This window comes from Talpa europaea, assembly GCF_964194135.1.
Source record: "Talpa europaea genome assembly, chromosome: 4".
Lineage (NCBI taxonomy): Eukaryota > Metazoa > Chordata > Mammalia > Eulipotyphla > Talpidae > Talpa > Talpa europaea.
The window spans coordinates 52,169,927-52,187,490 of record NC_140070.1 but is presented as its reverse complement, the minus strand read 5'-3'; the positions used below and the strand labels follow the sequence as shown (position 1 = coordinate 52,187,490).

Here is a 17,564-nt window from a genome sequence, read left to right as displayed (position 1 = left end):
CACCACTGAATAATTCTTGGTTTTTAACTGGTTCTCAAAGTGCAGAAAGTGCAAATTGTAGGAGAGCCTGTTTTTCAGATCAGAGGTCAGCAAACGACAGCCTGGGGGCTGAGCCTGGCCTGGTCCACTGCCTGTCTTGGAGGCCCAGGAATGTAGCTCACTGTGTTGTCTCTGCCTGCTTTCACTTTCTAAGAGCTTAGTTGAATAGTTGTGACGGAGACTGTATGTAACTGTTTTTTCGGTGTGCAAAGTCTAAAATATCTACCATCTGGTCTTTACAGAAAAAGTTTGCCAACCCATATTTTAGATAAGTCACTTCAGGAAATTTTGCACTGAAGGAGGATATAGTATGACTGCCCCAGATTAAGAACATTTTGGCTGAGACTTGCTGGTCCTGGCATACAGTACCGCAACAGGTTAAAAGAGTACACGTTTGGATTGGCAACTTGAGAGCGGAAATATTATTCTAGCATTGTAAGAAAAGCCGGGCCACGCCAAAGTACCTTCCTTTCTCTGTGAACTGGCCATTACATACCAACCAACTCATGTACCTAATTATAGCAACATACTTACTGTTCAATCCAAACCATCTCCTTGGCTCCCAAATATGATTTCTAGCCTTTAAAAACCAGTCATCTTGTACCCTTAGCAACAAACAGAACTAGAAGCAGCTTCTGTATTTGGCATGGATTCTCTAAGTGCTGTTGCGTGTGCCTTTCAGAATCCTTCCCTGTGACATGCATCAAAATAACTAGTACTACCACTACCCAGGGCCACAAACATGTCCCTTTTGACAAAGCGGACTAAGTTTTCCAGCGGGCACATGGGCTTGGGAGAATGCTTATGGTGGTCTTGGCAAAAAGAGGTGTGAAATGTGACATCAACACCATTATAAAGAATTCGGACAGAATGTTCACTGGGCTTTTCTCTGTCTTGCCAGAGCTCAAAGATCAACCTGGCAGCAAACCTAGGGAACCTGGCTTCTGTGAGGCCCAGGGCACTGAGAACCGGAGACAGAGTGACGTCGTGAGCAGAGTAGAGGGTGAACAGCTCTTCTCTCCTGCCCTCCGCGGCACGCAGCATGCGGCTGATGGTTTGATTCAGGATGGGGTGGGCGCCCAGGAGCGCATACCCAAGGTACAGTTTCTTCTCCTGCCTGTCTCTCTCATCCTCTATCTGATGCGTCTTAATCACCTTGAAGTGCTCCATGTCGATGCAGCCATTTCTGGTGCAAGGGAAGCTGACGTTGTGGCAGAAGTGGCAGAGCATGGAGTCTATGGGGTTGGCGGCTCGGAGCTGCTTGGTGGGGACATCCACGAGCTTGGCCATCTCCCCATAGGTCCTCTCCAGCTGGCTGTTTTTCAAACGTAAGAGGTACTGCCGACGCTGCTCCTTTTCCAGATACTGGTTTCTCACTGGGCAGTAGCAGTTTCCAGAGCAGAACAGAGCACTGGGCTGGTGCCTGAAATAAATCTTCTTCCAGTCAAAATCTGGGAGAAAGCCATAAAGCAAAGCCAGCCCACTTTGCAGAGTCCGGCTTTTCCCGGTGGTCTCTAAGTAAAGCTCCTCGGCAGACCAATCGTTGGGCAGGAGTTTGTGTTTCTTTAGGTAAATGTCCTGCAGGAGCTGGCCGTTCTGCAGATGCTGCACGATCCCTGAAACACAGAGGACACCAGCTTCCCTTACGACCAGCTTGGCAAAAGTGACAGTAAACAGAAGTTGAGTTGGCATCTGACTCTGGAGTGCTTTAGGTCAGTGTAAGTTACGATCAGGGAGTCCACTCCCTGTCCCATGGAAGCTGCAAGAATGGGTCCACCTTGCAAAGAGACCCTGGGGTTTCCCATGAAGGGATGAGCAGAGTGAGGCCTGTGCTTGGACCCATGGCCTTTGTGGGGCGCTCAAGGTCCATATGCCATAATCCCTACATCTGGACCTGTCCGCCTTCCCTGAGGGAGGTCTTATAACTGGCAGATGCAGCCAGTACGAATCACCATACTGGTGGACATGCAGGCTGTAACTGGCATGGAACTAAGGAGAGTTCTCTTCCTCTGTCCCAAGGTCACAGCTTTCTCAGTGCGAGGAAGAGCTCAGGGAACTCAGCTTGTGAAGAGAAAATGCTGCTCACTGGCTGCTTAGACTCCGCATTGCTGGGAAGTTCTCCTTCACACCCCTCTTCCCTACTCTATTTAGCCCAGCAAAGGCCATTTCTGTTAACAAAGAAGGCCTCTGCTCCTCCCCGGTGGCACAGCGGTTGAGCGCTGGGTTGCGAAGCTGCCCGCGGCCTCTGCGGCGCCGGTTCAATCCCCGGCTGCTCCCCGGCCACCGGAGGAGGGTCCCACATGGTGCGCAGACCTCTCCTGCCGCCCGCTGCTCCCCTCAGCAGTGTACTTCGGTCCTTCTGCCTGCTCTGCTCCCCGCTCTGGCTCTGGTGAATTCTCTCACCCTCCCGCGCTTCTGACTGTACCCAGTGCATGTATAAACCAAACAAACAAATAATAAATAAATAAATAAGACATGCCTCTAGAAAAATTTAAAAAAAAAAAAAAAAAAAGAAGGCCTCTGCTAACCTTCCAGGTACATTCTGCTAATCCTGCTCGGGCTTGACAGCTCATCAACAAGGATACTCTTTATGGATATAGGATGATCCCCTAGATACCATATTTGAAAAAAAGCAAAGTGCAGAACAGTATGCTTATTATGCTTCTTTTATATAAAAATGAAGGCAAAATAAAAACACGTATTTGCAGTTGCTTCTCTTTTGTACAAAGAAACTTTGGAAGAATACACACACAAAAAAAGGGTTATCCAGGGTGATGGGGGTGGGGGGCACAGAATGGCTGGATGGGCTGTGGGTAAGAAGTCTATTTTTTAAGTTGTTTTAATTATCAATTATTACATTATTAAGTTATCTTAACAACAATGAAAAAGCCTTATCCTCAAGCAGGAGCAGACAGTTCAAGATAAAAGCAAGCTCATCCTCCAGCAGATGGATGTAAGGGGCGCAATTTCAATGACATGGTAAGAACTCTCTGAGAGTGTAAACCACATGCAGGTCCTATGACCCATAATGTCATTTATTCAGATGTCCAAATGGTTTGAAAAGCTCTACCACAAGGATGAGATGATTTGAGGCTGAAATACAGAAAATAAGGAACTGTGTTGGCCCAGGAAGCCCGCCCCCCCACCAAAAAAAAACATAACAAAACGGAACCCACAAAGATGGGTGCATGTTGTAGTCTGAATGGGGGGTCCTTGAAGAGAAGTCCCTCAAGATCTAGGCAAGGAAAGTCTAACATTTGCAAAATGACTTGCACAATGAGGCACCCTGTAAGTGATGAACCTAACAAATCTCCATCCTGCCACAGCTCATCTCGGGGCAAACTTTCCATTCTTTGGCTACTATATCTTAAAGTTGAGAGCTTGTGGTATGCCAGACTTTTCTCATTTAAACCTCACAAGAGCCCTTTTAATAATGAAGGTATATCATTAGCATCTCCATTTTCCTAATTTTACAGTTGAGGAAACCAAGGTGCTGAGCCATTCAGAGCTGAGAAGTGGATGAATCAGAAATTAAGCCCCTCAGGGACCCCAAACTTGTGTCCCTGCTTGCAGCACCTTCCTTGGATATTTTCACACAGAAATACAAAGCCCAAGCCATTGAGGATTTCTTCTACGCTCCCCCCACCCCAACACAGACTGCATCTTCCTGACTTTGCTCACACCCTTCCCCTTTCTTTGACCAGAGCAATCTTCCTCCAACGCCTGCTGGTTCCCATAGCACTTTCTCTGCAGTCTTCCTTCTTATTCTCCCAGGTCAAATGAATAATTCCCTTCTTTTCCCACAGGCTGTGCACCCCTAACTGCATTCACTAAGCTCAGCATATGCTAGTGCTGTGTGGGGCACTTCACAGTGCAATCTAATCCAATTTACCGCCAGCCCTGGTGGGAAACATTAGGCCAGTCTGTCTACTCCAAAACCTGTGCTGAATCCAGAAGACGCTGCAGCTGCCAGCAGCACAGTTCACTGTCCCAGTGTTGTCCCTCTGCAGTCGTGGGCTCCTGCAGGACAGGCAGGGGATGGTCTCCTTCAGTTGACCACCCCCGTCTTCACACTCAGCAGCTGCCAAAGCCTCTTGGATAGAGTAGGTACTAGTGATCAGTCTTATCTAGTTACTGCGGGGAGCCATCAGGTGCCAGTTATAAATGATTATTATAACAGCTATGTATTTTTAATGACATTTAAAAATAGAAGATAAAAATGACCATTAAAAAAGAATAAGAGAACAGGAGCAAAATGATTTCTAGAGTAAGACTAATTGAGAAAATGATGATGATAATAGATCAATTGAGAAGAAAGGCTGGAAGGAATGATTGTCTCTAAGTGTGTGAGGGCAACCATCCCCCATTTCTTCTCAGGGATCCAGAGGTTGAGCCCCCACTGCTCTATGCAAGTCACCCTCACCTCCTAGTCAGCTCATGGATACTGACCCTCAAATTTAAACTTGCATGTTTTCTCTGGTTGTGGCCAGGACTGTCATTCTGAGGCAAGGATAATAGTATTATTTTAATTGCCAGTTCCAGGCAATGGAGGCTGGTCACATTCTTGCCCCGAGAGTCTGTGAGTCACTCTAAATCTTTATAATGCATTTCCCTCTTTTGTTTCAGCTTGTTTCCATACTTGCAACCAGAGTGCCTAAACAAGCATGGTGGTTCTCAACAAGCATGGGACTGCGATCCTGGAGGGCTTAGGGGTTGGGTTGTCACATGAATATGGGGAGGGTAGTTCCTGATACCTAAGGGATGGGGACAGGGGGCTAGGAGTCTCCACAGGAACTGTTCTCTATCCCCCATACTTTTGAAAGCACTACTAGACATTCCCACACATAAAAAACATGCTGAAATACTTTAGCCTAGGATCTGTTTTTGTGTCTATAAACACAAAACCATTTTTACATAACATGAATATCCACTCAGCCTTCTAGACATGCAATACAAATAAAGGACCTTACGTAATTTGTTTTGATCAGAACTTGTCAAGAAATCATGTCTCAACCTGTTACTACAGGGTCTTGAATGTAACATCCTCAATCGGGGGCCCCTGCAGCTGTCACCACCACCTATCTACACTTAGGTGAAAGCACTTGAGACGCCTTCTCTTTTCTAGTGTAGTAGCATTATATCAAGATACATAGAACTATATAATAAATTAATTTTGTTTTTCCATTACATTATAGGAAGGGATCCTGATGTAACTGATTTTCAAAATTATGCACACAGAAGGGTTATACTGATATTTGAGTTTCACATTAGGATAGTTAAAGGAGCACAAAAAATGCCTGTTAAAAAAAGAGTGGTGGACCTGTTAGAATAAGAACTCCTGTTCTAAACTAATGCAAAGCTTGTGCCTATGGAACTAATTATCAAGTTTAGGCTAGTCCTCCAGCACCTTCAGCTTGTCCCAGTTGGCTGCTCACTATATTTCTCCCCAATAATGATGGTTTTCATAGCAATGGTAAAAGCAAACCAGGGCCAACTATAGGACAAAGACCCTATTTCCACGAGAGCTGAGGGTCCTAAGGTGCTGGTGGTACAAGATCAGAACATAAGCTTATAGATGCTCTGGTTTCTTCCACAAAGGCTGGTGCCCAAGCAGAGGTCCTTGCAGGTCATAGACTGAAGAACCAGGAAGCTGGGGGCATACCAGTTCCTTCTCTTCCAAAAAAAGAAAAAAAAAAATTGACCCCCTAGATAAAGCCAAACTCAAAAGCTAACCCTTGAAAGCTGACTACAGAACTGGGGCATCCAGAGCAGGAGAGGAAGGGGGAGGGAGCATGATGGACTATGGTGGGGCATGGTGGGTGCACTGGTGGTGGGTTTGCTCTGGCACCACCACAAGGGGTGGATCCCATAGTTCCGGAATACAGCCTACAGTGTAACCAACACTACCTCAATGCAAAGTTATAAGAAGAATAATAAAAATAAACATCAAGTTAGACTAAAAACAAACAAACAAAAGCAAATGAAATTGACCCCACAGTTAATTTGCCAATATACCCTGACAGTTAACTGGCTGCACAAGGACAGATGCCAAGCATCTGGGCCAAGCAAACTCCATGGGGATCTGCACATGTGCTGCTTCTTGAGATGTCGCCATTAAAACCTCACAGATATGTTGTCTGCTGTATCTAAGAACATGGGAGTGGTTACACAAATTATGGCCCATCCATCGTGCAGTAAGATGTAGCCGTCGGATATGATATAGATGTATGTTTACTGACAGGAAAAGATTATCACACTCTATCATTAAGTGAAAATGTGGGTTACAAAATAGTGTGTTTACTAAGATACCACTGTGTGTGTGTGCAGGTGTCCATGTGTGTGTGCATGCACGTGTGGACACAGCACAGTGAGAGAGACTACTAATTTCTTTGGTGGGATTATGGGTGCTTTAAGTTTTTTTTCCCTTTTGCTTAATTGTCTTTATTTCTCTTCCATGACTTTGCACTACTTTTCTAGTAAGAAAAAAAGATTATTTTTAACTTTAGGAAGTCAGATGTTTAGTTAGCTCCTTCGGTGGATGCAGAGTTGCTTGAGCTGTCAGTCTTTATTTACCTCGAGTCCACAGCACCATTCCCAGGAGTGTCTGTTCTACACGGGGGCCAATAGGGAGAGCAGGCAGGACAGTGAGCGAGCAAGCAAACATACCTGTCTGCGTGAGCTCCCCCATCTCACACAGCGGATGATTGGGGTATAGAGGCAGGGAGTGTAAGGGGCTTTCAAAAGAGGCTCCAGATCCTTTCGACATGTGACTAATGAAAGCTTCCAGTTTAGGGTGATACGGTTTCCTAAAGAGACAACACAGAGAGTTAGTGGTCAGAGTTTCAGAAGAGTCAACCATGGTTTCAACTCCAGCAAGGACATCCCGGGTGCACCACAGACTTTCTAGACCACAATACCAGGTCCTGGCTTGATCATTTTAAAGTTCCAGTGTCATTATTACTCTACCACAGAACCTAAGCATAAAACCCCCACTCAGCAAGGCCAGCCTGAGCCTTAACCTCTGTGGAAGAACCCATCATTCTTGGCACCATGGGCCCCAGCTTTGTCCCCACCATCCAGCTCTCCAACCTGCACCCTTCCTGTGTCTCTCTCCAGGAGGCCACCAACCCCAGCAGGCAGCCATGCCTAGCGGGGAGTCCCTGGCTTCTCCCTTCACATGCCATCTGCTGCCCAGTGCTGCAGGGGTGCACTACCTGGCTTTCACCCCTCTCTTCTGCACTCCTGCAACCACCACCAGGGTTCTGAATCTCGCAGCCTTCGTCTAGATGGCAGGGGCTTCCTCTTTGTTCTTCCTGCAGTTTAATCTTGCCCCTGGAGTCCTGCCTCAGCCAGAGCCAGAGCTGAGGGTGGATTTAAAGGGCAATCAGACTACTCTTTGCTCTTCCCCACAATAAGTTTCTTGGGGGAGCTGTGCCCAGCTGGCCATTGTCTCCTCCAGCCCCAGCTCCCTAAGGTGCAGGGTGCCCAGCCCTTTCTACTCCAAGACTGCTCTGGTCACACACTGTCGGCCTCCTTCTGTTCCCCAAACACCCGGGCCAGCACGTGCCAACACTTTCCATATGCTGCCCCTTCCTCCTGGGAAACCTCCCCCAACTTTTACCTGGATAAACTTAATCCTTAACCTACCTGACCTGGGGGAAATCCTCTAAAAGTCTCAACTGTTTAAGATAACCAAGATCGCTATAGCACTCAACAGCTCAGAATGCTTTTACACACATAACATCAGGTTTCATGTGGGGTGGTAATGAATAGCTAAAAAGCAGTTTATTTATGAGGGCTGACATTAGTTAGATTTCTGCCATGAAGTACATGTGGTAAATCAAGATAAAATTTATTTTTCCAGTCACTAATACACAAATCCTTAAATAATGAGATGACCTATGAATATACACACCTTTCCTTTGAATGATGAAATGGCCTGTGAATATATGTCTGAATTTTCAAGCTGAGCAGAAGTGGACAGAGTAATACCCAACTAAACTAAATCAGCAGGAAAAGCAGCAAGATAGATTGTTCTAATGGCAGACCCCCTGCTGTCTGAAAGCCCAATTAACTTTGGCAATGCTTTTAAAATGGCTGCCAAAATGGGTTTATTATCTTTCAAAAACATAAAGCTAAAAAAAAAAATCCATCTTTTAGAAAATATGTTTTAAAATTAGAAAATGCTAATCTTGACTAACAGTATAGTTTAATAAATCACCCGGGATTGCTACAGGGAATTATGTCTTCCCATAAAAATAAAGGGTATGTTATTTTTCCCGAGGCTAAAACACATAAATATTTGCAAACTGGGAAATAAAATTTCTAGACTGATAATGAGGCTGCCCATACCAATCCACAGAAACAAAGGCTATTCATCAACAGGCATCAAACGTTCTGCTCTGGGCCAGGTCAGTGATGTCTGAGAAGCTGGGAAAGCTTTGCTGCCTATTTCAGAAAGAAATTCTAATGGAAGTATTTGCTGAACTGTCCCAGGTTGTTTTTTAGGGCATCTGACTGCCTACTGATGCATTAATTTCAGTTTTCATGAAAACTTGTTTCTGGTACGAAATGAAGATTCATACAAGAAAAACTTCACTTACGGAACAGATGACAAATGACTGGAAATACTTAATGGGAAGAGGACCAGGTAACCTGAGTCCCAGGACTTCCTGGGTCTGCCCTGCTTGCCTGGCCTGACACTCCCTTCCAGGAGTGGAAAGGGGTCCTTGTACATAATGGAGACTCCACTCCTTGGATCCTTCGTGGAAAGTCAAGACTTCCACAGTCTGTAGCAATGACTATAGCAAGTTCCAGAAAGTTGATTAAAATATTCAAATATTAGTAGTGGGTGACACTACTATTTGTGACAGACTCCCTTTGACCAAATTCTAATTAGGCTCCTAAGAACCTCTTGCCAAACAATCCTCGACCTTTGGATTTCATGTCCTTTGGAATCATATGTGCAGCTCTGCATTGCCCAGTTTTAGTAAAAATCCTGCCCCTCAGCAGGATCTCCCTCTCTTGATATCTGATCACCCTCAATAGCTGATGGAACCGCCCAACCTCCAGGCCTGCCTTCAGCAGGAATCTTGTCGATTTCATTTATGTGGAAGCTCCCCATATCCCCAATGTTTCCTCTTGGTAATTTTCACCCACTTTGCTCCTTGGTTATACTTCCCAGTGATCACAATGCATTCCAATCTGAGCCTGATTCTACAGAGGGCTCTTTTCCCCTATTGCATTAGTTCCTGAATAAATTCTATTTTCATTAGCGTCTGGCTCTGGTTTTTCTTTACCAGCAGTGCACTAACATCTCCTCTCCTTTGCAGGGTCAGATCCCGTTTCTGAGATCCCTGTGGTTAGGTAAAGCGACATGTGAAGCATCACCCATGGAATGGAAGGATGTTTGTCACTTCTGGATTTAGGTTTTCAGATCCTGAGCGTGTCCCGTTCACACTCCCTTCCTTCCCTCTGGCCATGATTCAGGCCAGCAGCAACCCAGATTCAATTATTTGGACATCCCAGGGCATCCCCAGCTCTGGGAGGAATGGGGATAGAGGGGACCTTGAATGACCAGGTGAACCTGCAACTCTCTTTTCAGACCTGCACACAGGATCATAAACTTCTTTGCTCTTTAGGCAATTCATTCTTGTGCCTCCTTATAACAACAGCCTTATCTTACAAATGATTAAATCTGTGATGATGAATTTTTCTTCAGGAAAAACTGGAAATTTTTTCCACCTCATTGGAAATCTGCTTTCATGTTGAAAACTGAGAGACTAAAAAGTGCTGTCTTAAACCTTCAAACCTTTCACTTCGGAGATCTTATTTACATTTTTATAGGCATTGTTTACACCTATTTTCCCATAAAGCTTAAGACAGAACCCTGAGGCTAAACCATACACCCATGAGAAAATTTTGCTGAGCTTTAGCTATAATCTGAGCAATTACTGGGTGCTACTCAGAATGATAAGACAAACAGAGACCGATCATATGGCCAGAGACACTGTTAGCAGAAAGCACAATTCAAAAAAATCTTACAGGGCTGGAAACCACAGGCGTTTATAAGTTATGCTGATTAAAAATTTGTTATTTTATATCATTAAAAAAATGAAATAATTTATAAAGATAAGCATTATGAATTTTTCCCAGACCTTCACTTTCTGGACCTTTGTGCTTCACCTGACGTGCCTCACTGCCCCTTCCCCCACTACCTGAGACTCTCTCCTTCTTTAGCTCTCGAAACATCACTCTCCTGCCTTCTTCCCTGTTTGCAACTTATATCTCCTGGGCTCCCTCTTTTCCTCTGTGCCTATCACAGGTCCCGGGGTGTTTCCCAGGATGTTGACTCAGGCTTTGCCATCCCCGTGGAGCCCACACCTATTGTCCTATTATTGTGTGAGGAAGGTAGAGCAGGGAGGGTGGTGCCTAAAGAAAATTAAACTATGCCCAGAACCCCAAGAAACACTTGCCAGAGCCTGGGGGAAAGCTAAGAAACTCCCAGGAGGGGAAGACAGTCCCCTACCACAACCTACAGGCAGACCCATAAAGTCTGAGAAGAGCAAAAAAGCTGCAAAGGGGGAGAGGCAGACCCCCGCCTCCCCTCCACTGCTGGGACCTATAAAACTCCACCTGGGGAGCACAACAGAAGGGGGAGTGACTTAGACTTTCTCGAACTATAAGCTGATACCCAGGAAGTGGGTGTGCAGTAACCCCAGCAAGGGATGGAGTGAGCAGCCTTCTGCACCCCATTTAAGCTAGGAGTTCCCCACCTTTCCTTGTAGTTGTTCCCTGGATTCTGCTAGCCCAGGACCTCTTCCTGGGTATACTTTCACTCTGTCTCTAGTAAACTTTGTTTTGCTTTGCCTAGACGTGGCTTTGAATTCTTTCATGGCCATAGCCAAGACCCAGGAACCCCAAAACCTAGCAACATGCAAGAACCCAAAAACCTGAAAATAGTTGAACCCTCAAATCAACCTCTATCTCTCAGAAAAACAAAGCTCTGAGCCCCACAGGTAGACGGCCTCTACTACCTTCTTGATTGTCACTTGAGTGTTTCATGGTAACTCAAACTTCGTCCTGAGACCAATTTTCCTCCACTCCCCCCTTCTTCTGGACTCTATTCTGGGGAGGTACACCACCACCATCAGACACCCAGTCAGAAACCTGGCTATTATACTCTTTTTCTCACCCCATCCCACCTGTTACCCAGTACTCATATCAACTCTGCCCTACAACTTTCTCTCAGCTCCAACTCCCTTTCTCCATCTGTTGCCACTCCCTGAGTCCCAGCCTCCAACATTTATTCAATCTACATGTATTTACTGTTACTGTTACTTCCTACATGCCAGGCACTGTTCTAGGCACTTGGGATACCAAGTGGATTCAAAGTTTTTGAAGAAAAACAATCACTGCCCTCAGGGAGCTGACATTACATCCTAGCCTGGGAGCAGATAGATGTAGACAAGAGTAGACAACAAGGGCTAGAAAGCAACCAAGGAGATAGGCCCAGAGGGTGAAACACCCACAATGAGGCCACTGGACAGTTCTTATGACTATCAGCCTAGTGGTTGTTCAAGGTAGTGACTATCAGCTTGAGGTTACATGTTCTGTCCCTCACCATCACCTCCTGTGAACAGCTAAATTGGAGCCTTGAGGGCCCTGATAGTGGAAGTTGTTAAGGTTGAATGAAGTCCACATGCTGTCCCTTCACAATCAAGGGTCCTCTCTACAACTGGCTTCCAAATTATGTGAAACATCTGTCCCACCTCTGTGTCGGGCCACTGCTGGGAGAACATTCACCTATGGTGCTTGCTGCTTTTAGTCAGAATTCAAAGCACTCGGGGTCTGGCAGCTGGAGCACCTTGGGGGAGCTCTGTTTCTGGAGGTTGTTGGGAATATACCTGACCACAGTCCTCTGATGGGACCACAACTCCCTAGAGAGGATGGATAGAAGCTGCAAGGGAAGTCATCTTTCACACACAGTGCCCACACATCCTGTGAAACCTGCCCTTCATCTGCCTGTGATGAAACCTACAGCTCCCAGATGGCTCAGCTCCTGCCCACACCCATGGGGAAAATAGGGATTGTAGAACCTGCAGATCAAAGTGAGACCACAGCTGAGGGATCATGGCTAGCCTGAGGCTTCTGAGAAAGCTGCCACTGGGAAACTGGCCTAGAGAAGGGGAGTGGCTGAGATCTCCCCCTCAGCTTGGCAGATCGGGAAATTGAACTCTTGATACAATCTAGCAGCAACTTCTTTGCTTCCCTTTAAGCCAATGCCTACCCTGGGCTGGCACTAAAATTCCAGTCACCCACATTGGTGCAGATGCATCAGTCTGCAGAGCAACAGACACTCCAGTATCCTGTGCAAACAACCTAGGATCATATCCTGCAACCTGTTATTTTAATACAAGGCCAAGACATTAAACTAAGAAAGAGGCTTAGCACGACCCATAGAAATTGACACATAGTTTTAAACTAAATAAAGAGATAGAGGAATATACCACAAGTGATGGAACAAAACAAAATGTGGGGAAAATCTAAATGCGACAGAACAAGGTAACTTACCTGAAGAATAGTTCAAAGCAATAGTCTAACAGTGCTTACTAAAATAAGGAAAGCAATCAATGAACTAAATGAGAACTACAACAAAGGTAAAAAGTTTCAAACAAAGTTTCAAACAGAATAAAAGACACAACAGTTGAATTAAAAATACAATAGAGGAGTCAAAAATAGACAAGACTTAGCAGAGATAATCAGTCAGCTGGAAATAGGGGAAGGGAAGACACCAAAGCAGACTAGAAAAAAAAAAAAAAAAAAGAAAAGAAAAAGAATATAGACACAAAAAATGGCACAAAGACTTTATGATGATAACATCAAAAGAAACAAAATCCACACCATAGGAGTCCCAGAAGGAGAAAAGAGTAAATGGGGTAGAAACCTCATTTGAAGAAAATACCCAAGAACTTCCCAAACTTGGGGAAGGAAACATATTAAGATCCACGAGGCTCAAAGAATTCCCAACAAAATAAACCCAAACAGATACACTCCTAAACATTTATAATGGAAGTAGTAAAAACTAATAAGGAGAATATACTAAAAGCATCTAGAAAAAAAACAAATCACATACAAGGGGATCCCTCTAAGATTTCTTGGCAGAAACCTTGCAGATCAGAAGGGAATGGCACAAGAAAGTGAAAGAAAAGGACTTTTTAGCTGAGAATACTCTACCCTCTAGTCACTCAGAAGAACAGAAAGATAGACTTTTACAGACAAACAAGAATTAAAAGAATTCATCTTCACTCAGCTGACATTGTAAAAAATACTAAAGGGGATCCTATAAAACAAAAAGAAATCTCACCTAAAAGCAGCAAACATCAAAAAATGTGGGGAGGAGATGAGTAAAAATGTGGACCATTAAAATGTACCAGAGATCAGCCCAGCCAATAGTTTATAGTATAGACCCTTACATGTAAACCTCATGATAACCTCAGTACAAAAATCCATGGAAGAAACACATAAAATGATGGAAAGGGGATTCAAACAAAACACAAAAGGAAGAAGTCTAAGAACAAGAGAAGAGAATGAAAGAAAAACAAAAGAACAAAGGCAAGCTACAAAAACATCCCCCCAAAAACAATTAATAAAATGACCATAAAGACTTTTATTTCAATGATTACCCTAAATGGTATTGATTCGCCAATTAAAAGGTTGCTGAATGGATTTTAAAAAAATCGAACTTTTTACTACCTGCAGGAAACTCATAAAGACAAATACAGGCCCAAAGTAAAAGGTTGGAAGACAACCCTACAAGCAAATGGTAACTAAAGAAAAGGGAGACACAATCATACCTGCACCAGATAAAATAGATTTCCAGGTACAAGGACAATAAGGATGGATGTTATAATAATTATTAATGGCTCAAAACAACAATAAGATATGACACGTATGCACAGAATGGAGCATAATACATAAAAGCAACCATTAACAGAACTAAAGAGAGATATTGGTAGCAACACAGTAATACTAGGGAATTTCAACATCCTACTTACAACCACATACAGATTAACCAGGTAGAGCCTAAATAAGAAAAACAAAATAGCCTTAAATGATGAATTAGACCAAATGAGCTTAACACACATTCACAGAAAACTCCATTCCCAAACAGCAAAATTTATATTTCTCTCAAGTACACATGAAATGTTCTAAAGGACAGACCACATGTTAGGACACAAAACAACTGTCAGTACACTTATGAAGATCAAAGATTATATTTTTTCTGATCACGATGTCAAAAAACTAGAAATCAATCACAAAAAGAAAGCTGGAAAAACCTCAAATATGAGGAGATTAAACAACATGTTTCTCAATAAGCCCTGGATCAGCAAGAAAATTAAAGTAGAAATTAAAAAATATTTACAAACTTATGAAAATGAAGAGACCTAGGCAATGCAGCAAAAGTGGTACTAAGAGGGGATAATTGCAATACAGGTCTACATTAAAAAACAAGAAAAATCTCAACAATTTAACCTTACACCTATAGTAATTTGAAAAAGAATAGCCAAAAGTTAGCAGAAACAAGAGAACAATAAAAATCAGAGTAAAAATAAATGAAGTAGAAATCAAAAAGACAATTCGAAAGATCAATAAAGCTGAGAGCTAGTTTTTTGAAAAGATAAACAAAATGTTGGTAGACTCGTAAAGAAAAAGCGTTATTAATGGAATTAGAATGAAAAAGGGGAAATTATGACAAATACCATAAAATACAAAAGATCCTAACAGACTACTGAACAACTATATGTCAATAAATGTAATAATTGTGAAGAAATGGACACATTTTTAGAACAATAAAGTTTAGCAACACTGAGTAAGAAAGAAATAGAAAACCGAAACAGCAATCAAAGATCTCCCCAAAACAGAAAGTTCAGGACAAAATGGCTTTATAAATGAGTTTTACCAAACCTTCAAAGAAAAACTTATACCTATTTTACATAACTGTTTTCCAAATTTTGAGGAAGACGGTATACTTCCTAACACATTCTTTGAGTCCAATATTACTGAGAACAAAACCAGAAAAGAATATCACAAAAAAAGAAAACTACAGACAAATATCTCTGATTGTTCATACATGTGGAAATTCTCAAATTCTCAACAAAACAGTAGCAAACCAAATTCAACAATGCATTATAAAGATCATACCCATGATCAAGTGAGATTTACTCCAGGGAAGTGAGGTAGGCTTAACATCCAAAAATTAATTAATAGAATGCACTATATCAACAGTAGGAAGGATAAAACTCACATGATTGTATCAATAGGTGCAGAAAAAGCATTTGACAAAATATAGCACCCATTAAAATTCTTAACAAGATAGGTATAGAAGGAGCATACCTCAATATAAGAAAGGCCGTATCTATAAGCAGTCAATATCAGACTCAACGGTGAAAAACTGAAAGCATTCCTTTAAGATCAGGAACAAACCAAGGGTGTCTACTTTCACTATTTTCATTTATTTTAGTATTAAAGGAATTAGCTAGAGCAATTAGACAAGAAGAAGAAAGAAAAGGAAACCAGATTGGAATAGAAGAGAAATATTATTTTCAGATGACATGATAATGTATATAGAGAACCCTAAAGACTCAAGAGATAGAAGAACATCTGATATTCATGGATGGGGAGAATTAATATAGTCTAAACAGTGATCTACCAAAAGCAATATACAGATTCAATTCAATCTTTTATCAAAATTTTAATCATGTTTTTAAAGGAAACAGAACAAAACATAGCAAAATTTATCGGGAACCACAAAAGACCCCAAATAGTTAAAACAATTTTGAGAAAAGAAATTTCAGGCATCAGGTTACCTGATTTTAAACTATATTATAATAGTGATTAAAACAATGTTGATATAAAAATAGGCCATGTTGGGCCTTCCTGGTGGTGCAAGGGGTTAAGACACAGCACTGTGAAGCTATCCACGGCCACCACAGCATGAGTTCAATTCCCCAGCCAGCCAGGAAGGTGAGCCATATAGAGCAGCAGACCTTTCCTGACTCGCCTGCTGCTCCCCTCAGTAGTGTATTTCAATCTGCCTGTTCTGTTCCCACTCTGTCTCTGGTGAATCGTCTCACCCCCTGCACCTCTGGCCTGTACCCCGGTTCTTGTATGCATAGATAAATAAATCTTTAAAAAATAAAAATAGACCATGAATCAATAGAATAGAAAGCTCAGAAACAATTCCACACATATTTCAACACCTAATTTATGACAAAGGAGCCACAACCACAAAACGAGAAAGGAAAATCTCTTTAACCAATGGTGTTGGGGAAACTGGACAGCTACACGCAAAAGAATGAAACTGGATCACTATTTAACCCCATACACAAAAATGAATTAAAAGTGAATTAAAGAAGGGCCTCCCTGGTGGTGCAAGGGGTTAAACACAGCACTGTGAAACTATACACAGCCTCTGTAGCACAAGTTCAATCCCCCAGCAGGCCAGGGAGCTACCCACATGGCGCAGCAGACCTCTCCTGACTTGCCAGCTGCTCCCCTCAGCAGTGTACTTCAGTCAATCTGCCTGTTCTGTTCCCCACTCTGTCTCTGGTGAATCCTCTCACCCCCTGCACCTCTGGCCTGTACCCCTGTTCTTGTATGCATAAATAAATAAATCTTTAAAAAACATAAAATGGATTAAAGACTGAGATGTAGACCTCAAACTAAAATACACAGAAGTAACCATAGGTAATACATTCCATGATATCAGCATTTAGAGATGTCTTTGGTTACTCAACCCCAAAGGCAAGGGAAATAAAAGCAAAAATAAACAACTAAGGCTCTACCAAAGTAAAACGCTTCTGCACAGCAAAAGAAAATATTAGCAGACTAAAAAGAAAGTCTATTGGAAGTGAAAAGGTATTTTTATATTATATCTCCAGTAAGGATTTAATATCCAAGATTTAATATAAAAAACTTAGGCAACTCAACAACCAAAAAACACAAAACAATTTGATTAAAAATTGGGCAGAAGAACTAAGTAGAGCTCTACAGATGAGTACATACAGATGGCCAACAGGCACCTAAAAACATGCTCATTATTACTTATTTTTTTTAATTTTATTTTTATATTCCCCATACAAATGCAACCCCCTTATTTTGACCCCAATCCCCCCTTTCCCCACCCCCCACCCCCCATAGAGTGTCTGTGGTTCATAGTTGTTTGTTGATTTTGATATTTTCTTTTTATAGTTATTCATTTTCCTGGTCCCTTATTTAAGTTTTCTAGATTCCTGCTATGAGTGAGACCATCCGGTATTTTTCTTTTTCTTTCTGGCTTATTTCGCTGAGCATGATCCCTTCCAGCTCCATCCACGTTGCTGCAAATTGCATGTGTTTATCTTTTTTGAAAGCTGAGTAATATTCCATGGTGTATATGTACCACATCTTCTTGATCCAGTCATCATCATTACTTATTTTTAACAAAATCCAAACCAAAATGAGGGCCTCCTGGTGGCCTAGAG

The 17,564-nt window shown here is 42.6% G+C and overlaps 1 protein-coding gene across 1 annotated transcript in view; it reads right to left on the bottom strand.

Moving 5' to 3' along the window:
* Window positions 1-717: 717 nt before the first annotated feature.
* Window positions 718-17,564, bottom strand: part of PXYLP1 (2-phosphoxylose phosphatase 1) — a gene marked incomplete at both ends in the record, with an annotated part of 41,558 nt that continues 24,711 nt past the window's right edge. The window contains 2 exons of the mRNA XM_084232476.1: window positions 718-1,655; window positions 6,706-6,845. Of these exons, the coding sequence (XP_084088602.1) occupies window positions 718-1,655; window positions 6,706-6,845 (1,078 nt within the window). The remainder of the gene's footprint in view (window positions 1,656-6,705; window positions 6,846-17,564) is intronic.